General features: G+C 37.7%; 1 protein-coding gene across 3 annotated transcripts in view; it reads left to right on the plus strand.

Moving 5' to 3' along the window:
* Positions 1 to 25,246, plus strand: part of ARFGEF1 (ARF guanine nucleotide exchange factor 1) — a 179,057-nt gene that overhangs the window by 144,721 nt on the left and 9,090 nt on the right. For 2 of the 3 annotated variants that reach the window (XM_077810167.1, XM_077810169.1), the window contains 14 exons: positions 984 to 1,074; positions 2,256 to 2,296; positions 2,390 to 2,559; positions 4,198 to 4,349; positions 4,520 to 4,692; positions 5,792 to 5,952; positions 7,061 to 7,191; positions 9,628 to 9,757; positions 11,615 to 11,750; positions 11,837 to 11,975; positions 17,410 to 17,482; positions 20,652 to 20,781; positions 23,879 to 24,018; positions 24,519 to 24,687. In XM_077810167.1, the coding sequence (XP_077666293.1) occupies positions 984 to 1,074; positions 2,256 to 2,296; positions 2,390 to 2,559; positions 4,198 to 4,349; positions 4,520 to 4,692; positions 5,792 to 5,952; positions 7,061 to 7,191; positions 9,628 to 9,757; positions 11,615 to 11,750; positions 11,837 to 11,975; positions 17,410 to 17,482; positions 20,652 to 20,781; positions 23,879 to 24,018; positions 24,519 to 24,687 (1,836 nt within the window). Of the gene's footprint in view, positions 1 to 983; positions 1,075 to 2,255; positions 2,297 to 2,389; positions 2,560 to 4,197; positions 4,350 to 4,519; positions 4,693 to 5,791; positions 5,953 to 7,060; positions 7,192 to 9,627; positions 9,758 to 11,614; positions 11,751 to 11,836; positions 11,976 to 14,827; positions 14,948 to 17,409; positions 17,483 to 20,651; positions 20,782 to 23,878; positions 24,019 to 24,518; positions 24,688 to 25,246 lie in introns of those variants that run through there. The other variant, XM_077810168.1, reaches the window with a different exon arrangement.

Genomic DNA, 25,246 nt, shown 5'->3' on the forward strand with positions numbered 1-25,246 from the left:
CTCCTGTTCTCCATGTGTGGCCCATAATAGTTTAGTCTGCTGTAGGCTGTAATATTTTGTCTAATTTTAGTTGTTGGGTTTAGTGTGTGGGGTGCTGGGTGGTCTGTGATATACAGGAGGTCAGACTATATGATCTGGTGATCCCTTCTGTCCTTGGAACTCTGACTCTACTCTGCTCCCTTTTCTAATAGAGTATTTTAGAACAATTCAACACACTCTGTGTGTTTCAGTGCCTAAGAGTAGTGTCTTTAATAAGACCCCATGGCAGTATTAATTCAATGTTTCTAGTTTTTATTGATTTTGAACAGGATTTTCAGAAACTTCGCTAAATGTGGATTTAGGAACCTTTAATTTAGGGGCTGATTTTTTAAAAAATCTTGGCCACGGTTTCTAGTTCTCAAAATAAGTATTTTCGTTTATTTGTAGTTATTTTTCTATGTATTTTATAGTGGTAGATATGGTGTACTTGTTAGGGACATTGCCTTCAGGGATTAGTTTTTCATCATCATAGTTTTTCATCATTCATACACATGGAGTAGCTCTTCACCAATCCTGATAGATCTGTTCACTTGCTCCTGGTAGAATATGCAAATTCTCTCTCCAGGCACCAGATGCTATTACTAATTATCCAGTTTCAGCACCAAAACTTGCAGAGAATACTTCCAAAGATGCAAAAACCAGAAAGGTAACTTTAAAATCCCAACGGACTCTTCATGTGTTTTGCATCTTTGGAAGTATTTTCTGGGAGTTTTGGTTCCAACAGAAGTGGAATCTGGAGAGAGAATTTTCTTGAAGCAAGTTTTGGGGAGCAACCCAGCAAAGGACTAGTCAATGAGATGACCAGTTTAACAGGTGAGGAAAAAATTGGTGTACTTGCCTTCATCGTAAATACAAATATATTCAATTCTTTTGATACTGACATAAGTACTTTCCTCTCTGTCCTCCTCTCACCTCCCTCTTCTTTTTTTAATTTTTCCTCACAGTTGGAGGAAATGTGGACTGGAAGCAGATAGCGAGTATTCAGGAATCCATTGGAGAAACTAGTTCCCAAAGTGTTGTTGTTGCTGTAGACAGGTACAGTATTTAACTCCCTTCCAGTTGGATACTTCGTGAACTTTTCACAGTATGTGAATACAGTAAATTCAATTAGTGATAGAAAAAATAAGTAGGTTATTTGGTTTCCCAGTCATTACAAAAATGCTGTATCTGCATCACCATATTTCAGTGTCACAAGGTGCTGGTTTTTGTGTTATTGCACAGCAGGAGTTGCTCATCATAGCAGAAGGTAGAAGGAAGGTAGGGAAAAGAGAGGCAGAAACAGTTTACAAATATTTAGTAATAACTAAATTATTAAGGGAAAAACTGAGGGTTGTAAAAGAAGCTGCTGTTGCTGTACAAAGCGTGATCCATCTTGATTCTCTACATAAATTTAAGAATAAATGCTTCAGTTAAAATGTATAGATTTATGGAGAGAGAGAACTACTGACACTAAACACTTTTGCTTCTCTACCCAATTACTGCATCCTTCCATTCCCCCTGACTAGTACTCATCTATAAGAATGCTGTCTTTGATATTTACTAGCGTTCTAGTTTTTCCCTAAATGTAAAGTGGAAGTGATCATGCGTTATGGATATTATAGGAGTATTCTGGTTTTTATTTTCAAAACTGGATTGGACAGGAATGTTTCATAAATCTTGCTGTTTTATATGGAGAAGTCTGAGGCCCCCAGTGTCTAAATGGTTGTCAAAATTGATAGCTGTATTTCAAAGTCGTATTTCTTTGAAGGAATGCAAGAGTCCCTAGGGTTTAGGCATAATACACAAGACTGATGTCAGTTGTGGGTATTTGCTCTGCCCAGATACTTTGGTCAACATTATATCTTATGGTGTCATTTGTAAATGTTGAATATTGACCCAAATCTTTCTGGTATAATGAAAAGTACTTTCTGATTTATATATTTAAAATGCTGTTTTTCTTGGTATACTTTACCTTCTCATGAAGCTCTCTGAGGGACAGCAGTTCTAAAATCTTACTAAGTGTAGTAAATCATGATTCACTTTTTGGTAGCGTTCCACATTTTGAGAATTTACCTGTCAAGTCTTAAATGCTGTATTTAAGGCAGTTAGATTTTGTCATGGCCAGAAATCTGCTTTGGACAATAACACAGTGGCAAAGTAGTTGTGGTATAAATTATTTTTTGTAAAAGAAGCCACTTTTTAAAAAAAAATAGTCTCATAAATTGTGAATTTTTCAGAATATTTACAGGATCTACAAGGCTGGATGGAAATGCTATTGGTAAGTTTTATCACTTTTTTATCTTAATCTACAAAGTAGCTTTCTGATAAAGCTTGGAAGTTATACTAAATGAATTCTGTGATTGTTTAACAGTGGATTTTGTCCGTTGGCTTTGTGCCGTATCTATGGATGAACTGCTGTCTGCTACCCATCCTCGAATGTTTAGTCTACAGAAGATAGTAGAGATTTCTTACTACAACATGGGTCGGATAAGGCTACAGTGGTCTAGAATCTGGGAAGTTATTGGAGATCATTTTAATAAGGTATGTTTGCTAATCATTACACTATTTGAATTGCTCCCACAATCAGAAAATGATGATTCCTATCTATCTAAAACCCTTTCAAAACTAAATTTGAAAAATTTTACACCTAAATTCAGTTCTGACTATCCTTTTAATGTTTATCCTTTAATGTAATCCTTTAGTATAAATAGAACTAGAGCACTAAAGAAGAAAAGGAAAAAGAATACAAAATCTATGATAGAAGGGCTAAAGCCATCTATATTGCTCTGTATTGAACTGGCTGGTTATTCTCTGTTCACAAGGCTGATATATTCTGTACTAAAGGCAAAGGCAGTGGTATAAATTGGCCAACTTGTTAATCATGGTTAGCGCCCTACCAAATTCACGGCCATGAAAAATGCATCACAGACTGTGAAATCTGGTCTTGTGTGTGTGCTTTTATCCTCTACTATATAGATTTCATGGGGGAGTCCAGCGTTCCTCAAATTGGAGGTCCTGACCCGAAAGGGAGTTACAGGGGGGTCACGGTTATTTTTATGGGGGTCATGGTATTGCCACCCTTACTTCTGCGCTGCCTTCAGAGCTGGGCGGCCAGAGAGCGGCAGCTATTGGCCGGGCACCCAGCTCTGAAGGCAGCGCCGCGCCAGCAGCAGCACAGAAGTATGGGTGGCAAAACCGTACCATACCAGCTCTGAAGACAGAGCTACCATCTGCAGCAGTGCAGAAGGATGGCATGGCATGGCATGGTATTGCCACCCTTACTTCTGCGCTGCTGCCTTCAGAGCTGAGCAGCCGGAGAGTGGTGGCTGCTGACTAAAAACCCAGCTCTGCATGCAGCAGCCTAGAAGTAAGGGTGGCAATACCATACCAGGCCATGCTTACTTTTGCGCTGCTGCTGGCGGCATCTCTGCCTTCAGAACTGGGCTTCTAGCCAGCAGCTACCGCTCTCCAGCTGCCCACTCTGAAGGCAGCGCCAGCCAGCAGCAGCACAGAAGTAAGGGTAGCAGTACCGCAACCCCCCTTACAATATCCTTGCGACTCCCCCCTATAATAACCTTGCACTCCCCTCACAAGTCCTTTTTGGGTGAGGACCCCTACAATTACAACACACTGAAATTTCAGATTTAAATAGCTGAAATCATGAAATTTACAATTTTTAAAATCCTGTGACCGTGAAATTGACCAAAATGGACAGTGACTTTGGTAGGGCCCTAATCATGGTATAGCTCTAAAAATGGCTGCAGTAAGTGGTAATATGCCGTCATTGGGTGTTGTAAAAAGTGTTTTGTGTTTCTTAACTCAGCTTTGGCTGTTTGCAGTGTTGAATTAATCTGTTGTTCTAAATTAAAAGTCTTATTTGTCTTTGTTTTTTAATATCATTTTGACTGGTGAATTAGCTCTAAAAGTTGGGATGTGTTCTTCAAAATACAAGTTGGATAGGTTAGGAAGTGAGAAACTTATTTGGTAAAGTACTGAGCCATGCTGCTGGTAGGAATTGATTAAATGAATACTGTATTTTTAACTTTGTATCTTAAGTTTCACTTCTAAATTTGTGATTTCTACTCTTCCGTTTCCACTTTCAAATGTAAAGACAATTCAGACTCATTTCTTAAAATGAAGTTTTAATGCCAACATGTGTTTCTACTTCTACACTATTAGGTTGGCTGCAATCCGAATGAAGATGTAGCTATTTTTGCAGTAGATTCCTTAAGGCAGTTATCAATGAAATTCTTAGAAAAAGGAGAACTTGCTAATTTCCGATTCCAGAAGGATTTCTTAAGGCCGTTTGAACACATAATGAAGAGAAACAGGTAATTATGCAGTTAACTGAATCACTTGGGAACATAACAACCAGCTTTTGGAATTAGATATTTTGTTTGAATTGCTTCTGTAAAATGAAATTGGTCCTTAGAAAAGTCCTGTTTTTTAATCAGTACAGTAGCTTCAGTTACTATTTATTAACATTTTGTTTATAATTTAGGTCTCCTACCATTCGAGACATGGTTGTACGGTGCATAGCACAGATGGTAAACTCTCAAGCTGCCAACATTCGCTCAGGTTGGAAGAATATATTTTCAGTGTTTCATTTGGCTGCATCAGATCAGGATGAAAGTATAGTGGAACTTGCATTTCAAACTACAGGGCACATTGTCAGTAAGTATTGATGCATAATTTACAGATATCACTATGGGTATGTGGAAGCAAATGAACAGTTCATTGTTCTTTTCAGTTTGCTCTAATTTTATTATCTATTATTTTTTATCTATTATTTATTATTATTTATTATTATTATTTGTTTATTTTGTTAGCAGAACTCACTTAATACATGTTAAATCAATGTTTCTCTGCTTTTACTATTTTTTTTAAATGTGTAGTTCACTGAGAATATACTTCAAAAAGTAATAAAGTAATGTTTGTCATTTGTCTTTGTACTTCACACACAAGTTTTTTATAATAGAGCTGTAAACATTTATTTCTGGACTGAAAAGTTAACTATTGAGAGACAATGAATTTTTAAACAAGTTATACTTTTTCATTTTTGATTGTGAATTTATAATTTTCGAGTATGTTGCAGAATTACATTACCTGCACACCTTCCCTTTGTTCTCTGAGTTCTTGCTGAGAGCTCTGTTTTAAAAGAAGGAAGTGAGGCAGTTGGGACTGTATGATCTTTTATTGTCTTGGCTCAAAGCTTTCAGTGCCAAAAGGGATCACTTCTGCAGTTGCAACAGGCTGTGCTTTCAAGAAGGTTCTCGAAGCTCTGTGTTTCACAACTCGTGTGAATATGTAACGCCAATACAATTGAACCACAAATATGGGGTCGGGGAAAGGCCTACAACTGATCTCTGATGCTGTAGCCTGTCCTGGGGGGATGCTGTTCAGCTCTTAGTAAAAATGTGTTTAAATATAGATAGTGCTAAATATCAAGCCTCGTGCCATATTCGTAATTTCTTAACTAATTTAATTGTGGGCTTTCATTGCTTTAGAAGACTACATCCGTGAATGGGTGTGAAATTAAAATATTTTATAAAAATACAGTGCCCTCTGTATGAATTCTTAATGGAATATTTTTGGTTTTTGTAATAATTACACATTTAACAGAATCAAGCAGTGACACACATCTGTTCAGCCATTTCTCTCACTTTTGTACTATGCTAGATTCTCATCTTGGCCTTCTAAAATTATTTTAGGAACAATTGACATTTTATTTGAAGGACCCATGTGTTAATTTTTATATATGTATTTTTTCCAGCAATTGTATTTGAAAAACACTTCCCAGCCACTATAGATTCTTTCCAGGATGCAGTAAAATGTTTGTCTGAATTTGCATGCAATGCAGCTTTTCCAGACACAAGCATGGAAGCAATCCGCCTCATTCGCCATTGCGCAAAATATGTATCAGACAGACCTCAGGTATAAACCATACTTGTTAAATCAAAAGTGTTTAAATTAATAATACTTTCATAATAACATAAAAATGTGCAGTTGTACCAGCTTTACAAGTTTGGCTTTAAATTCTACGAGGGACTTTAAAGTTCAGGAGAGGGCATGGGCTGTATGTTTGGTTTTTTTTATAAATATCTTGATGTAGGCTTTGAACAAGTTGCACTTTGTGTTGGTTAACTTTCTTGGGATCTTCAATGAGAGCTGTTGAAGGTTGGAACCTTTCAGTATCTGTTCCTGTGCAGGGAGCACCCTTTGCTAACATACAGTGCAGGGGTCAGCAACCTTTGGCACACAGCCCATCCGGGTAATCCGCTGGCAGGCTGTGAGAGATTTTGCTGACATTGACCGTCCGCAGGCATGGCCCCCCCACAGCTCTCAGTGGCCACGGTTCACTGTTCCCAGCCAATGGGAGCTGCAGGAAGCAGCGGGCCACAGGGGTGTGCTTGTCGCCATTTCTTGCAGCTCCCATCGGCTGGGAACAGTGAACTGTGGCTACTGGAAGCTGTGGGGGGCCGTGGCTGCAGACTGTCATCAGAAACAAAATGTCTTGCAGCCCGCCAGTGGATTACCCTGATGGGCTGCGTGCCGAAGGTTGCCGACCCCTGCTATAGTAGCATAGGTATAGGTGTCAATAAAAAAAAAAAATTATTATTATGGTGTAGATTCTTATCCTCAAGGATGTCTCTATAGGACAGAATAGAAGACTGAGAGGTTAAATTAAAAGTTTAAAATGGTGGCTGAGTAGATCATCCAGTTGTTTCTTGCAAAATCTGTTTTTCATGCTTTTATAAGGATAATTTTAAAAAAACATTTAATTTACCTTGACCATAGTATAGCTCCTAAAGTAAATTTGATTACCATATTTTAGTGGTATCATTTATAAACCTTAATACCAGATTGTAAAATACTGAATATAATTTTTCTAATATAATATCCATAACAGTGCTTAAATTGTGCTTTATTGAATACATTTACTGTAATATTATCCTAGTACTTATAAACTTACTATTTGGAAGGTAGAACTTGTAAATAATACGATGCTTCTGCTACATTAATCCTGTGTTTGCTTCTCAAGGCTTTCAAGGAATACACAAGTGATGATATGAATGTAGCTCCTGAAGACAGGGTGTGGGTGAGAGGATGGTTCCCAATTCTCTTTGAGTTATCCTGTATCATCAATAGATGCAAATTAGATGTAAGAACCAGGTAACAATCAGTATTTGTAATTTAAATTTTCAAGTGGTTTGTTTTTCTTGTTTGAGCCTTTAAATTTTTTTTAAAGCAGATGGAGGTAATTTTCTGTTGGCAAACATAACTGATCTGACTAAAATCAGTAACTTACATATTTGATTTAATTGCTATCACTTTGGAAGGATAGGCAAGTGCTATAAATACATTTTAAACAGATGCTGAAACATTAATTAAATTTTTTTTCCGAAGAAACTTTTTACTTAAGTTAGCTTTGTTACTTAAGCTGATGAAGGTCCAATTGAACATGGATACATGCTTTTAGAATTATCATACAATAGGTGAAATACTTGACATTATGATATGGGCTTCTATTGTATGTCTGTTTCTCTCTTAAAGTCTGTGATAGTCAAACCCAGTGCTGTTTTTAGTGCCTGTTAGTAAAAGTAAAACAGTAACTTTACCTCCATATGTTAGAGGTTGTAAATTAATCAAAATCATTCCATTTTAATTTTGACACAGTAGGTCAACTGTGTAAACAATCAGTATGCCCTAAACTCTTGTTAAAATAGGAAATTAGTTAGGTTAGCATGTCTTCCGAATATGTTTTTCCCCCTGGCAGTTCTACCCATTATTTTGTTGTTGTTAAACAAATGTGAACAAATAGTGTAATAACCAGATTTAATATTAATAGAAAATTATGACACAATCCTATAGGAATCTTTTCTGGTTTCTGTTGAATACTCGTATTTGCACATTTTCTTTGAGTATTTGCCAACAGTTTTCAAGCCAGGGCAGATACTGTAGTGGAGTCTGCAAATTGATAATTGATTGCAGAAAGAGATTGAAAGGGAGAAAAGTTATACAGTACTTTCCCACACAAATCTAGTTCTTTTTCAGTGAATGCTATTCTGCCCTTGTAATGTGTTTTTTATATTTATTGACATTTTTAATGATATATATGAAATGTTTGGATTTCCTTTTTCATGAAGGAAGTGTGTTTGCAGTATGTCAAACAATGAGAGAAAAGTAAATTATATTTTAGATTTTTGAGGTTAATTCTCCACTGTCACTAACAGGAAATCACTCAGATTCAAAAGTAACAAAAAGTATGTTTAGAATCCCAGTAAATGTAACAAATAACTTATAAAAATACATTTGGCATTTATAATTCTATATACCTGTGATAAATACTGGGAAAGAAAACTGTAAAGCTAAATTTAGGCACAGCCCTAAAAATCAAGAAATGTTGAAAGAGATGCTTGTATGTTTACTTGAAGGGCTCATTATTGGGTACTTAATTTTAATGTTCAGAATGTAAATAGATGAAAGGAAGAGCGTTTGTAAATGAGCTGTTTTCAGAGTAGCAGCCGTGTTAGTCTGTATTCGCAAAAAGAAAAGGAGTACTTGTGGCACCTTAGAGACTAACAAATTATTTGAGTATAACCTTTCGTGAGCTACAGCAGCTAAAAGATTACTTGAACAGGAAGATGGAACTTTATGCTCTGTATTGCTTCTTTCTAATATATAAACACCTGGTATTAAAATAAAGTTTGCTTGTTTTTACATTTTAAAGTATCAGAAAAGTGAAGGCTTCTTTTCCTTGTTTGTGCTGTATGACTTGTTGGAGGTCAAAGATTTTGACTGGAAATATTCCCAGCGCTTAATTAAAAGGCTGAGAGGTGGTGAATCTTTACTAGATACTTTCTTTTTAACTGTTTCTGGAATATTTTTACATTAAATCTGTAACTAGAAAAGTTTTTAAAAATCTTAATAAAAATAACTTCCTCTCTCAATTAGATTTCATATGCATGGTCTCATGTCACAATATTCCCAGTTCTCTAGGCATCCTTAGTCTTCCGGGGGGGGGAGATGAGACCTGAGTTTCTCAATTAAAAAAATAAGCAGAATCTTTTAAAAACTCTTGTCTGTTCTTCACAGAGAATCAAAAAGGGCACAACCCCATTTTTTTCCTTTTACAAGTCACTTTGACTATTTCCTGGCTTCAGGTAGCATTTGGGAAAGCTCACTTTTTAAAACAAATTGTACACTGATTTACCTTATGGGTACCTCAATTCATAATATTTTACTGTAAATTCTGACAAGTTAAAGAAAATTATAAAGAGTTTATAGGTGAAATTTGTGCCCTCAGTTTTCTATCTCTTGAAATTAAACTTAAAAATCCTGTTCAGTTTGAAGTGCTCACAAATGCTTGCTTTGTTTTCCACTTCAATTTCTAAAAATATATTTTTTAAACTAGTTGACTTTACCACTCATTTTTAGTATACTGTATGAGAACAATACAACTATAGCATGTTTTAAAATATAAACAGTGCATGGAATGTGTTTCATGCAGGATTTGAATATTATTATTAGTGTAGCAGTGTGACATCTGTGGCATATAGTGTTTCTTTTTATGATTCCTCATATTTGTGTGGTTTTTTTTAATTGCAGGGGCTTAACAGTAATGTTTGAAATAATGAAAACATATGGCCTTACTTATGAAAAACACTGGTGGCAGGATTTGTTTAGGATTGTCTTCAGGATATTTGACAACATGAAACTGCCAGAACAGCAGACAGAGGTAAAAAAGAGGGGAGGCGCAGGGTTTGAGGGGGAGAGATTTTCATATGATTCACAGCTAGGAAAAAGAAATGTTCCTCACCCATAAAGCCACACCCACATGTCTTGTGAATCAGAATGTTTCACTTGTTGCTAGAACTACCTTAATTAATTGTGTTACTGTTCTGTTGAACGTACGCAGAATCTCTCTTCTTATTTGTATTGTAAACCCCATCTGTATAGTGAGGGATGATAATTCCATGTACTAGGTTATAATAGTTCCTTATTTTGCATGTTGGAAGAATGGTTTAGGAATTGATAATTGCAGGAAGAAAGATAAGACACAGGGGATATGGTTGAGCTAGGCTGCAAATTTATTAACTGAAGTCATCTGGGAACTATCCAGCAGTAACTCTTTCTGTGCAAGTCATCCTTCCTTTCATAATCTGCTCACCAGGTGGAGGGTACCTGTTGCATGTTTCCAGCCCATTTCTGGGATCTCACTGCACGGCATGCATATGAAGTTTATAAGGGGCTGGGGAAAAAGAGGTTGACACCTCTCCGTACCAGACTTCAGGCGCTCCTATCCCATTCCCCGTTTCATTAGGGGAAACCTTTCCCTAACTCCCTATTCCTGTTATTAAGGAATCAGACTCCCTATCGAATGAGTATCTGCACTGGACACCTGCCAAATTGCAACTTCTAACCTACCCACTAGGTCCCTGAGCTGTTGTAGGGAAGGCAAAAAACCCTTCCTATGCTGGCCACTCTGGCAGTGAGAATAAAATTTCTTTCCCAGTTTAAAAAGGCAACTAGTGCAACATCCACAGCAATTTCAAAACAACATGTCCTCCTCAAACCCCAGGTGTGGGAGCTGCTGTGCTGGTGTTGGGGTGCCCTCTCCTTTGGTACATGGGAACCAATGGGCTTCCACTGCAACCCTCAAAGCAGCCAGTCAGCTAGGATGCTGCCCCCAGCAGTAATCTCACCTTCCTAATCCATGAGAAAGCTAAGCTCCCATGAGCAGGATAAGATGGAAAGATCCTGAAAGAAACCACAGAGCCCACTTCTCCCTGAAGGCCCAGACAATACCCCTCCCCCACACCTCAGAGGTTGTGGGGGGTGCCACTTGCTTTTAAAAGCATTAAAGAAAGATCATCTAGGTTCTGGTAATTTAGCGGTTGCTTATTTCATACATTTTAGCTGTGTCATATACTTTTTTATCCTAAGGTGGCAGATATAATAGATTATAAATACGGTCAAGATATCAACTATTTTTGGAAAATACGTACTGTTGATTTGTGAAAGGCCAGATTTCCTTTTTTCTTTTGTCAAATATTAAGCTACAGAAAAGTGAGCTAATTGTGAGGTGAGACTTAATTTATATTAGCATTCATTAATGATTTACATAGTCTTTACATTGCTCTCAAATAGTAGTAAAAAGAAAGGGGTTACTGTATGCTACATTTCTTATATCAGGTACTCTTCACATTTACATTACTTAATTTCTCCTTGGGATCAGATTTTCATGCTTTCTTCCTTTATGCTTTTTAATGCTATCAATGGGTTAGTAATTGATGCTCTTAACCTCACAGTAAGCAGGGTAAAAGTGGAAAGACGGATTTTAGATTACCCTATCAGCCAAATCCATGCAGCACTACATGTCGTTGTGGATAGTAGTTGCAATTTAGTGTAGGGATAGGACTAGGGATTAAAAATAGAAATTAGGAGAGAGGTGCAGATGGAACAAGTACCCAATAGCTCCCCCACAGATCAACAGGAATTGCCTACAAGTTAAAATAAGAATTTTGTGCATTCTTAGTAAGATACATTAGAAATTTTATAGTAGCACACACCTCGCTATTATTTTTTCTCCTAGAAAGCTGAATGGATGACAACTACTTGCAATCATGCACTTTATGCAATATGTGATGTATTCACCCAGTATTTAGAAGTACTTAGTGATGTCCTTTTGGATGATATATTTGCACAGCTGTACTGGTGTGTGCAGCAAGGTAAGACTGTACCAAGTTGTATTAGACAATGCTGACATTTTACACTGTTGGGTACAAACAAACAAATGCACTATTTTCCATTCCAGACAATGAACAGCTAGCACGGTCTGGTACCAACTGTTTGGAGAATGTGGTCATTCTAAATGGTGAAAAGTTTACACTAGAAATCTGGGATAAAACATGCAACTGCATGCTGGATATCTTCAAAACCACAATCCCCCATGCGTAAGAAAATTCCTCTTTTTTATTGTAAAATTTGTATTAGCTATTCTTTTTAGAAGATCATTTGGATAAGGGCTCCATGGTTTGAAATCAGTTTCATTTTACATGGGTGACCAAAAAGTTGTGATATTATATTTAATGTTTTTATATTGTTTTTTGCTTGTTTGTCAACAGAAGACTAAAAATAAATGGTCTTTTAGAACAGCAAATTGATTCAAAATAACAAGGGTATTCAGTGTACTTTTTCTATATATTGTAAATTTTAATCAACTGTGTTTTTAAAAAAAAACAAACCTTTGAAATACAACATAGGAGGTTTTTTAACAGGAATTATTGAGGTCTAATCAAATTTTTAAAATTACAGCTTCACTGAGGAAGAATTGTGTCTCCTGGTTTTATTCGCTTCTTCTCTTACTCTTATTTATTGGACAGTAGGCCTTTCAATTTTTTAAATATGCATGAAATAATCTAACAGGACTTTTACCATAAAATATAAGTGAAGTGTATTAGAGTAAGCTTCTTAATTTGTCAGGGAAGCCATATAGTTGGTTCACACTTGCCCAATTTTAATCTGCTTACTTAAAAAGCAAAAAAAAAGGGGGGGGCAGGGAAGGGTTAAAATGAATTAACAAAATGTTCTTAGTGTGACACATTAATTTCTTGGTCATTCACTTTTGTGGCCTTTAACAACCCTCATACATTTAATTGTCTTTCCTGGCTGCCTGTAAGTGCCTTGGGGAAGGGTCTTGCCACTTCAGCTACAATACGCCATGCATGCTTATGGGGGTGTGAAAAAATAAAAAATCACTGTTGTCTGAGACTAAAATCCCACCCCCACCCCCAGCTCCCACACAGAAGGTGTGTCTGTATTGTAGGCTTTTTTCAACAATGTGTAGTGTCCATATCTGTTTAACCCCTCAGTGGAGGTATAAATAGTAGTGTAGATGATGAGGTACAGTTTAGGCAACTAAAGTAAAGGAATACCTGAAGGGTGTGGGAGTGTACTTGAGTATATGCCCTGCAGGACTCCCTGCTTTCTCAGGCCAAGCCTCCACCTTTTAGCAGTGTAGTATCCCACTGCTGGAGCCTTCCCTACCTTAGTGAAAGATGCCAGCAGTGGGGAAAGGCTCTGCCAGCTCCCCTCTGCTGGAGCCCTTCTTCACCACAACAAAAGGTCTTGGCTGTGACAAGATGCTGAACCCTTTCCCCACAGCCTCTCTGCTTCCGGAGCCTTTCCCTGACACTTGTAGCTACACACCACAATGTGGATCTGGTGAGTTTTCCACTGCGGCACATAGCTAAACATACATTACACACCGCCACCAGACGAAGCCAGAGCGTGGAACACTCTACCCATTCTGAAGTCTCTCTGTCTCTGTCCTGACTCATGTCACAGCACTGCTGGGCCTGCACATGACTGCTGGCTTCATAGCATTTTCTCCTTTCCCAGTTTTGACTTCCTGATGTTACCTGGCCCAGTGGAGGGATCAGGAACGGACAGTGAGGGAGCTGGGATGCATGAGGCATTCAGGCTGAAGTGCAGAGGGAATTGCAGTGAGGGACTTTCTCCTCACAAATATCTCACCCTGCCCAGTCTTTGGTGGCTAGAAACCTCTTCAATACAACACCCAATAGCCAGTTCCCAGATGTGTCCGGTTTTAATTTAATAATACAATTCTTTGAGCTAAAACAGTAATAATTTTCACACCCTATGAAAGCATCAGATTATGTGTGGTGGTGAAGTGATGTGGATAACTGCTTACTGAAGGCTGGAATGAAACCACCAATGTTTCTTTTGTTGGTGTGACCAAGAGTGACATTTGAACCCATGTCTCCAGATGTGAAAAGCCAAACACACTAATCCATTGTGCCAGCTACCGTGTACGGTTTAAATATGAACTTGTGCTAGTAGAATGTGTTAAGTCTTCATTTTCACCAAAGTATTAAGCTCCTTCACTGTTCAGTGCATTCATACAATCAGACATTGGCAGCTCCGTAACAATTTCTGTTTTGGACATCTTACGCTGCTTCTTTTGCATTGTCTACTAAGCATCTGCTTTTAAGACCTGCTTAATGCTTCACAGTTTCCCTTTTGCTGACATTTATGGTATTTTGCTTCTCAGGCTGGACACATTTTTTACACGAATGTTGTGATGTTCTACCACATCTTCCATATGTTTCCATTCTCTTTTTCCTGTCTGTCTTCTCTGAGTTTCCTCAGGTTTTCAATTTGTGTTTCTTCTTGAGCTTTTTAGGTTGAAATTTTTGCATTATCACAAGCATCCCTCTGATGCCATTTATATTCTGTGGGAGATGCGCAGCCTTCCCAGTGAAACATCCTCTGTTTTATCAGTGTTTTTACATACAGTCTTCTGATCAGTATGTTGTCTGCCTCATCTTCCATGGCATATGAGGACATTTACTTGGTACTCATCATGGTTACTGACAACCCTGAGGCAACATGAAACTGCTCAAAATGACCTGTTCATTTTAGCCATGTCTTCTCAGCAAAATTAAGACTTTCTAGAAGGGTTAGTGGAAATACTGACTCCATTTACCTCGAAAATGAACTTTTCTTTGCAAACTCCTTGTTTTAATCCTGTTTTTCTGCTGTTTCTGTGCCCTTAAGCTACGTTATTTTTCTCCCTCCATTCCTGTGGCTTCCTTCCTCTTCCAATGGGAGCTGGGCCTTTTTGCTCTAGCTCTCTTGTGGCCTGCAGTGCAGTTCCTCTGCAGAGTCTCCTCTTCATTGAGTTCATATTTTTCTGTCCTGTCTTTTTGTCTCTCTCCTCTTTGGGCTGGGGCTCTCACAGCCCTACGAAGAGCCTCAGCTCTCTCCTCTTTCTATTCTACAGTGCAGCCCTGACAACACAGCTTGTTCTGAATACTGCTCCAGTGCTTGGGGATGAGGAAAACAACCCCTCCCTGCTCTGAGTAACTTCACATACTCTTTCTTCCTTTCTCCTTGTTCCGACACTGTTTGTTGAAGTGCAGGCAGAAGCAAAGATCACAGAGGTATATAGTGTTGCATCAAGGGCAAGGGCTTTATTACTAATAGCGTGGAAGTGGTTGAATAATTAGCATTTATTCCAGGTGTAATGATTTCAGTAGTAACTCTAAGTGCCTTCCAGCATATGAACTGACTGCGTTTGACCCAATGGCTTAAAAATAAGGGTATGACTAAAATGCAAGTGAAGGTGTGATTGCAACTCAGGTAGGTACCTTTAATCTTGCTAGCTCAGCTAAAACTAGCAGTGAAGAAGCCCACCCAGGCCCTCTGGGTACGTAGTCATGTTGCTAGTTGGCACTAAAGCTGTGCTGCTGTAACTTCACTACTCGTTTTAGCCACGTTAGCTGGATTAGAGCTAATGAGGGTATGCCTACCCAAGCTGCAGTTGTGCCTTGGATTCACTGGACGTGTACCCTAAGACACTGTATCCTGTTAGTAAGCTTTGAGCCAGCCAGCAGTTTACCTCACACTATTTTTAATATTGGCAACTCAGTAAACCTATTTTTATATATTGTATTTTATATCCCTCTCAGTGTGAGAAACATTGTGATTGCCTCAGACGTTATTTAATAGGCTAGTCTTCATACATAGTACTGGAATCTGTCAGTGCTTGACAGGCTCTCTTTGTCTATGTCTGTATTTGGACCTGGGCGTGATATTCCCAGCTAGGCTAGACATACTCTCGCTAGCTCTCATCAAGCGACTATGCTAAAAATAGTAGTGTAGCCACTGTAACATGGGCAGTGGCTAGCCTGTGCCACTGCATGCAAATCTGTGCACAAGCTCGCCCAGACTCTGTGGACATGGATGTTGCCACTTGCTGTTGCCAACGCTACTGTGACTACATTACATTATTCTTTTTAGTATGCTAACTCAATGAAAACTAGTGAGAGACTGTCTACTCAAATGGGAATCCCACCCCTAGCTCCAAGTGTAGATGGAGTCTTTGTTTTCAAAAGTGATTTAAACAATCCTGAAATACTACTTGCCTTTCTTTGAGAAACTCTTTGCTGAGATAACTAAAAGAATTACTTATCACTTTTGTGAAGAATCATGTGGGTAGCCAGGTAAAATTGGTGTCCTGGCATGCTTGCAAAGTCATTGGGTTATTAATTCTTCAATATCTCAATTGCTTTTGCAGAAATCATTGCCTAGCTTTGCTCCTGTATTTATGCAATATGGTGACAGTAGAAAAATCCTGCAATGAGCCCCACCATACATGTGCACACACTTTTGAGTATGTCACAGGCATCCGATTCTGGAGCCCTGGATAGAAGTCATCTTTGTTACAAAACAGAAGAAATAATACAATCTGTACAATTTATAATTTTATTTTAGCTGAAGCCATACCCTCAGGTGTGCCAGAGCAGAGTCTGGCATAGCTGAGATTGATAGAGGCAAATTGACCCTCCTCTTATCCTGGTACTGGCCAGGAGCTGGGAACTGGCTCCTGGCAAAAATTAGAACAGTCTGACTTCTGCAGGCATTTAATAGCTCCCTAAGGCCATTATGCCAGTGAAAATTGTTAGAGTGCAGCATGCTCTGGGCCCTCTCTTTCCCACCTCCTCTCACAGGTAGTGGTGGTGACTGGGTAGCATAACACCAACAACATTGGCTATAGCCACCTCTATTCCAGAGGAGATCCAAGCTACCTCTTTGTGACAACTTTCTTCCTGTTTTGTGTTGCCTGATGCCTTTTGTGACTGGGACTTCTGAGATCTGGGTTCAGTTCCAAGCTCTTCCGTAGACTTCTTGTCCATTCTTGTCTTGTCAAGTCATTTAATCTCTCTGTACCTCAGTTCCCATTCTATTAAATAAGAAATGTTAGTGTCCCCTTCTCCCACCCTTTATCTGTCTTGTCTATTTTGGTAGTAGTGCTCTCTAAGGACCTTACAATGTGCATGTACAACACCTGGCCCAATGGGGCCCTGATCTCGGTTAGGAAATCCAGGCACTGCTGTAATACAAATAACTCACAAGGATGTTCAGGCTTTATTCTTTCGTGTTTGCAAAGCGATTTGACATCTTAAGGTGGAAGTTAAGGAAGTACAAAGTATTACTATTTCTGTCGCTTCTGCTATGTATCAGTTATAAAGTTTACAAATAACACCAGAGGTTTTTTTAAAAAAGCTAAGAACTAAAGTAGTTATAGCTGGAAAAGTGTGAAGTAAACATTTTAAATTTTATTTCTTGCTTATAACTGAAACAAATTATATTTCAAAAACACTATTTAAATTATAGATTTCTGGAAGTATCTATTTACAGAGTATATTTTTGCCTCCATTTTTTGTGCCTTTTTCAATTTCATTTCTAACAATGCTAGACACAGGGCAGCCATTGCATATGAATGTGTATCTTGTATGTAAGTGTCTAACTGTGTGATTTGTGTTTCAAAACTGCTGAGTGTGTGCTCTTTGTGTTTTCAAGGCTGTTGACTTGGCGACCGACAGGTGGGGAGACTGGCCCTGTATCTCCATCTGCTGTGAGAGAGAAACAGCTGGTATGTTTTGCAAAATGAGTTTTTTAAATATTTTTTTAAAGCTCTCACGGGTTTGCCTTGAATATACATTGTTGTATGGAACAAAGTAAAATGTGCTTAGTTTAGACCCAAATTTTTATGTGGTTTGGTTGGAAATGCTTTTCTAGATAATTTACTTTAAAAACAGCATTCAGCTGCCAAGAAATAGTGGTTTTTCAGTCTGTTTATGCAGTGCTTATATATTGTGTTGTGCAGAAGTAGGTAAGCTATATTCCTGTACATGTGTACATTTCTGATAAACCCCATATATAGTGGTGGTAAGGCTCCTTGGACGATAACATTGTTTTGATTTGATTTAATTAAGAGTACATTTATCTTTCTAGCTAGGCTAGCACAGTAAAATTTATAGTGTATAATCACAGAAAATCATTGCACTTCAGTGATTTTGGGGGGGTTCTCACATATTTTGTTTCCTAATAAGAATATAAACTTTCATTTAAAAATAAATAGTTTGTAGCCCATCTAGTCTCAAAGCCTTGATGGTGTAAACTGACATGCTGTTGTTTCTTTGGATTTGAATACTTAAGTGACTAAGGACCTGAGTCCCATTGATTTCAATGGAACAGCTCATGCTTTTTAAATTAAGCCCTTGGGTAAATCTTCATAGGACATAGGGGGCCTAAGGCCTGGTCTACACTGGGTTTAGGGGGGATTGATCTAAGATACGCAACTTCAGCTACGAGAATAGCGTAGCTGAAGTCAACGTGTCTTAGATCGACTTAGAATCACTTACTTCGCTTTCTCACAGCGCGGGATCGACGGCCGCTGCTCCCCCCGTCAACTCCGCTTCCACCTCTCGCCCTGGTGGAGTTCCGGAGTGGACGGCAAAGCTATCGCTAGACGCGATAAATCGATCCCCAATAGATCGATCACTACCCGCCAATCCGGCGGGTAGTGTAGACGTGGCCTTAGTCTCTGCATGGGTGAAAAGGTCCATCTATCTGGATGCCATTGCAGGATCAAGTCCCAGAACAGTAACACTAAGATGTGAACTTCCTCCATTTCTCTTCATGGGGTCTAATTATGGCAAAACACAAATGTGAACTGTTTCATTTCTGGTAGTATTAGACCTCTAGCCAATAAGCTCATTCAGTGTTATTAGGTGTACTTGCCACATTCTGACTGGCTGATGTGCATGAAGTGCTTTCTATATAAAATGGTAGTGGATGGCATTATTTTTGAACTTCCAGTCATTTGAAGTTATTAGAAATAAAGCTGAAAGTTGTACAATATGTAAATAGTTGAATATTGAACTGGATACTCCTTGATCATTTGAATAAACTAAAAAGCTGCTGTTGTCTTTTTAAAATTAAAGTAGCCTCACAGTGATGTTTTATAAAAAGCCCAGAGTCTCAGGCTTTGTCTTCATTGCAAAAAAAAATGTGTGTTTATGTCAAGTTAGCTATCTCAATGTAAAAAATGTACCTTTTTCAGTGAGGACATAGCCTTAGATCCTGTGGTATGGTTCGCTAGGGTTTGTGGATTTTCATGATCAATCAGCAGTTAAGTTTACTCAACATTTTAAAATAAAGCTGTTTCACAGTTTTCCTGTGAGGTAGGTAGGAAGTCTTATACCCACGTTTTCAGATGCATAATCTGAGAGACAGTAGTTGTGACTTGCCCAGTTTCGTGCAGTGAGAGAGGCATCAGCAAAAACTGGAAATGAAATCCAGAAGTCCTGACTCCCATTCATCCATAACCAGTAAAGCACTTAGCCTCCCTTTATTTTGTATCTGAATGGCCCTGTTGTCTTAGATTGTTCCTTAAAAGTTTTTTGCATGCAACAGTGCTGGGTATTATACACAATAGTATAAAATCAAAAGTGCATTCATATAAAATGAGGAGAGGAGTTGTCCACTGTTTGATGAAAACCCAATCCTGGTTACTATTATTGGTATGATGTAAGTGTTTATAAGTGTTGAATGCTTAGATTTAAATCATCATATTCTCAAATTGCATTTACTGGACAATAGACACTGGAAGTATTTGCTTATTGAAAGGAAGAATAATCACACATCTATATAATCTACTTCAGCAGTTAATGATAGAATATTCTTATTTCTATATTAAATTACATAATTTAATACTTCTACCTCTTCCCATGAGTATTTAAAAATGAAAGGCAGGGAGTAGTCTTAATGGTGATCAACAAATAGTGAAAAAATAAAATAAAATTCTTCAATTTAGTATGCAGAATACTCAACCCAGCAAGAATAAGGAAGTTACTCATATAATGCAACCGCTTTTCTCTTTCAGGCCATCCCAAATCATGGATCTTGTCTTGTATTGTGACTCCCCCATTTTTTAGTATTTCTGATTATATATATCACAGAAATCTACTGAAGCAGCTAGCTATCAAATACCAATAATAATAATATTAAATAGGGCATTTACCTAATACTTCCATCCGCCAAGCCAACATCTTGCTGCAGTAGACTTCTGTGGTGGGTATAAATCGTAGATCAAGAGGTGATCATTCATGACTTCAGGGGACTTGAAGCAAATAAAGATTAAAGTTCAGTTATACTGCCCACTTACTCTTGCTATTTGAAGCATTCCAAGATCTGCCAATTACATCCGTATGCCTTATTTTCACCCATTTATATATTGGAGAATGATACTTTGCAAAGTGGGTCTAAGAATTTGTAAATAAAGCACCTGGAAGGAAGGTATAGAGCAATGCCAGTTTCAGAATTATACTACAGTTAATGTATTTTAGTTAATCCATTGAAACTTGAATTAAGCTTTTACTTGACATGCTAGTACATGGTCCACTAAAGTATTTGAAAATGGTAAAAAATGATTGTAAGTGCAAAGTACTCTCTTGATTTCAATGTATTACATATTTGATCTTAGTTATTTGATTATATTACTTTACTCTACATGCACATATTTGAGAAGTTATCAGTCCTTGTCTTGGTGAACCTTATTACTTGAATTGGTCTTCTCCCAATTCTAATATTAAAAACTGCTGTAGTGCATATTTTTTTAAATAATCACAATAATGAAATAGAAAACTCCTCAAAAATTGTCAGTAAATTACAGTTACATTTTATTGAAAGTTGACCCATTGGTGAACTTCTGTTCAGTTTATTTGATGTACCAACTATTGGGTTTATTTTATTTTCAGGATACAATATCACAGAAATCTGTAGATATTCATGATACTGTCCAGCCAAGATCTTCAGATAAACACCAGATTCAGCCCATTGTGGGGTCCACAGCAAGTGAAGAGATCAGCAAAATCAGACCTACTGCAAGTAAGTCTTTCTTTAAATAAAGAGAGGAATGCTTGATAGAGGATTTTGTATCTGTTAAAGTAATGTTTCTCAACCTCAGGGGCGGAGGGTGTCCTCAGAATGGGTTTAGGAGGGTCACAAGTAAAAGTACGAAAAAACTTTTGTGTGCCAGATCAAAGTATATTTTTACGCAGAAACAAACTGTAAGTTCACTTTTATAAATTAAGAGTCCTTCAATGAGCCACTTGTTCTTGTTTTGTACCAACTAATATTTTTATGTTGGGTTGAATTGAAGAAACCATTGATGAGAATCCCAATGCACATAAGTATGTTGTTGCATACGGGATTAAAACTTTCAAAGCTTCACTTACAAGTTCGGGATACTCATGCTTCTAAGCCATTCAAAACATGCAAACATCTTCGGAAAGAAATGAACACTGAAGCTTTTTGTCAGATGAAAACTTGATCAGTTTATCTTGCAGACTTCCTGCAAGTTCAGCAGACTCGACTTCTCTTTTGTTGAACAGATTAATTATCCACCTCTTGCCAAATTCTTCGTCGTCAGGGGGATGTAATCCTGGAGCTGCTTTTTAAGTTCAAGTATATGTTCAATCATAATGTTTCATGTCCACACTCTTGTGGCCGGCAATTGATTAAATGAACTTGCAACTCAGAGGAAATGACTCGAAGTTTCCACTCTGAAGCCGAGCAGACCAGGCTCCAAGCTTCTTTCCAAAAGCTCTCGTTTTGTCTCCCAACACAGTTGTGGTTTTGTGCTGTTAAAAACTCATATTTAACTCATTGAGATGATTGAAGATGTCTGACTAAGCCAATTGAAGAAGCCTTAAAGGATCCCTGAACGATTTAGCAAAAGGAGACCCTTGATCCTGTGGTATCATAAGTACTTCAGCTAGCAATTCAGAAAGTCTGCTTAATGCTTTTCCCCTGAGAGCCACCTCAGTTCAGTGTGCAAGAGAAAACTTTTATGAAGTGTACCCATTTCATCACAAACAGGCGAGCTGATAGAAATTGGCTTTTTATAAAAATCACAACTTTTACAGACTCATCAAGCACCTAATGCAACTCAGAAGGCATTCCTTTTGCAGCAAGTGCTTGCCGATGTAAGAAGCAATGGGTCTAAATTGTATGCAGCATAATTGTTCTTAATATTGCAACAAGCCCGCTGTTCTTGCTAGTCATTGCTTTGTTACCATCACTGCATATAACAATACATTTTTTCCAATCGATTTAAAATCATTTGGTAGCGTTAGCAAAAATGTTAAATAGACATTTACCAGTCGTGTGGGTAGGCAAGCACTTTACAGAAGAGCATGTTTTTCTCAACAGTAGCATCTGAATTGTATCGAAGGAAAGCTAAGAACTGTGCTGATCCTGGAACATCTGTTGATTCATGAAACTGAACAGATAGGAATTCAGTCCATTTTAACTTTTCTTTCAACTGCTCATGAATGTCATCAGCCATTTCATTAATATACCTCAAAACTGTATAATTTCATAAAGGAATAGCTTTAAGTTTATTTGCCTCTCCATGGCCGAGCATGCTTGTAACCATGTCTAATGCCCCAGGAAGTATGAGATTCTCAGCTCTTGTATGTACCTTACATGTTTGGGCAATACAAACTAACATGAGAGATGAAGCTTCAAGAGCATTCTTACTGACATTCCTTGTATTCAGCATCAGTGTTTGCTGGCTATTCAAGCTGTTCCGTTTTCTAGAGAACTCAGGAGGCTTGTTCCTTAATTGTAGATGTTTACTCTCCAAATGCCACATTAATTTCAAAGGTTTCCTGCTTTCAACACTTAGCACTTCACTGCACACAACACAATGAAGTTTATTTTTGATTGCTGTAAAACTGTACATTAAATAGCTGCAATCGTATTTTCTTCACTTTACCTTCTTCACTCATTCATTCTGCGAAGTACTTGCTTGAGCTCTCTTTAAACATTTATCCATTGCACAAGAAGACCTCACTGAAAAGTGCACAGACATATGTGCTAACTGCGAAAAACAACAACAAATTACTCTATATATTTTCATAGGTTTGAAATATTTATTAACGCTGGTGGACTGGTATTACCTTAAATATTATTAAGTAAATTAAGAATAAGGGGATCACAGTTTTTTGAAGTTTTAGCATGGGGGGCGGTCACAGTTTCTTTTAAGTCCCAAAGGGGGTTTCCAGCACAAAAAGATTGAGCTATGCTTTGTTGAAGGTATTATTTAATGGATATATGATTTTTAGTTCTCTGTGATGCGGGCAAGAATTAAACATTTTATAAGGAGAAAAACACCTTGAATGAAATTTTGGCCCCATGAAAGTCCATGGCAAAACTCCCATTGGCTTCCATGGGGCCAGGATTTCATCCTGTATTTAAAAATCTTGCTTTGGGTTGCTAGTAAATTTGTGACTTAAAGCAAGATTTCTTAAACACATTATTTGGCGCCTTATAAAATTATTATAAATTAGTAACTTAATCTTTCTTTCCCTGAATTTAATTTTTTTGTGGGGGAGGTAACATTATAACCTAACACTAGCTGAGAACAAAAAAAGTCTTTCCTGCCCATAGGAGAACTAACAAATGTTACAAAGCATGCCTCTAGAACCTTAGTTGCAAATTTATGTGTAGATACTTGAAGTACTAGTGGCTAATTACCCCATTTAACTTGCAAGTATTTTCCAGTATAGAGAAGGCAAATACAAAAATGGACCCTTTCAAACAAGTGTGAAGATATAAGTGACCACCACTTTTCCTGATGAGTTCTTGCTATTCTGCCATACTGCCAAGAAGAGTCCCAACTGAACTAAAATCCTTCAATTTTAGAGGTTTGAAAAGATGGGGGAAAAAATCCCTTCCCCATTATAAAATATATTGACAAACTGTTTTTTGTGTGGTGATAATTCAGTGGATGAATTTTTACATTTCAGGCTTGGTTTCTAAATGTCCATGCAATTACATTTTTTTAAGTGTAGGTCTGTCCTGAAAGTCTTCACTAAAATAAATTACTTACAGATTTAAGTTGTACTGTACTTTTTTTGCTTGAATAACTGTTAAAGTTGCTAAAATAAGTAATTTTGGTGGTTTTTTTTTTTTTAAGAATTTCCAGAACAGAAGTTGTTTGCTGCTCTGTTAATCAAATGTGTTGTACAACTGGAGCTTATTCAGACTATCGACAACATTGTGTTCTTCCCAGCAACCAGCAAAAAAGAAGATGCAGAGAATCTAGCCGCAGCACAAGTAAGTTTGAGTGGTTGGTGTTAGTCTTTTGGAAAGATTTTCACTGGTAGATTAAGTTCCATAAACTCCTGTGACTTCGGTCAACTAACAGTTTCTTATAACAATTACATCATTTCCAACAAAGCAACCAAAGTGTCTGTCAAACCTTACATTAATTCAGCCTTCCCACACAGAGGCAGACTACTTTGTGGAGGCCTAAATTTAGATATTACGAGTGTGTGATGAAATTTCCTTACCTAGTATATGTTGCTACTTGTTTGTTTTTTCTGTCGAGATCTAAGTTAAAGTATGTATACGGCTAGAAATAAGGTAAGGGGCATAATTCATAGTGTCTGTCTTTAAAAGAGAAATTATAGAATAATAAAATTTCAACAGCCTTTTACCCTTGAGTTAGCATAATCCGTTGTTAATGACTGATATCGCAAAGCTTAACTGCCATGACCAACAATCAGTAGTCAGTACAGTTCTGAGTCTGACTGTTCTAAGTCTGTTTTTTAAAGAGAGATGCAGTAGACTTCGATGTTCATGTGGACACACAAGATCAAGGAATGTACCGTTTTCTAACATCGCAACAGCTTTTCAAACTGCTGGACTGTTTGCTGGAATCTCACAGATTTGCAAAAGCTTTTAATTCAAACAATGAACAAAGAACTGCCCTCTGGAAAGCAGGTGGGTCACCTCCATTTAGAAAAATATTTGAGAAAACAATGTTACTGTGTCTTGACCGAATCAGTTGGGAGTTTTGAGCTGATTGCCTTACTATATCACCTTAGGGAGCACCAGCATGGTATATTAGTATAGGTATATTAGTCATAGAGCTCAATGGAGATTCTTTTCTGGTTGGTTACTTAAATACCTGACATTTCTTTTCCTTTCAAAGAAATTTTCCTTTCAGAAAAGGAAAGAGATAAAATAAAAATGTATGATAGTTTAGTTTTGGTTTATAATATTAAACCAAACGCGGTGAAGATGTACTTAGCCGTCCTAAAGTAAATCCATAGCTTAGTGGTAGGTTACATTTGAAACATATATCCTTTTTGGTAGGGACTTTAAGTACAGAGTTCAGTCCTTAGGTCGTACAGCTAACATTAATTCATTAACTGAAAGTATTTCAGAGAGTTAGCAACATAGGCGCTGACTCCATGGGTGCTTTGGGGTTGGAGCACCCACGGGGAAAAGATGGTGGGTGCTGAGCACCCACTGGCAGCCCCCCTATCAACTCCCTCCC

The sequence above is a fragment of the Eretmochelys imbricata genome, chromosome 2 (genome assembly GCF_965152235.1).
Source record: "Eretmochelys imbricata isolate rEreImb1 chromosome 2, rEreImb1.hap1, whole genome shotgun sequence".
Lineage (NCBI taxonomy): Eukaryota > Metazoa > Chordata > Testudines > Cheloniidae > Eretmochelys > Eretmochelys imbricata.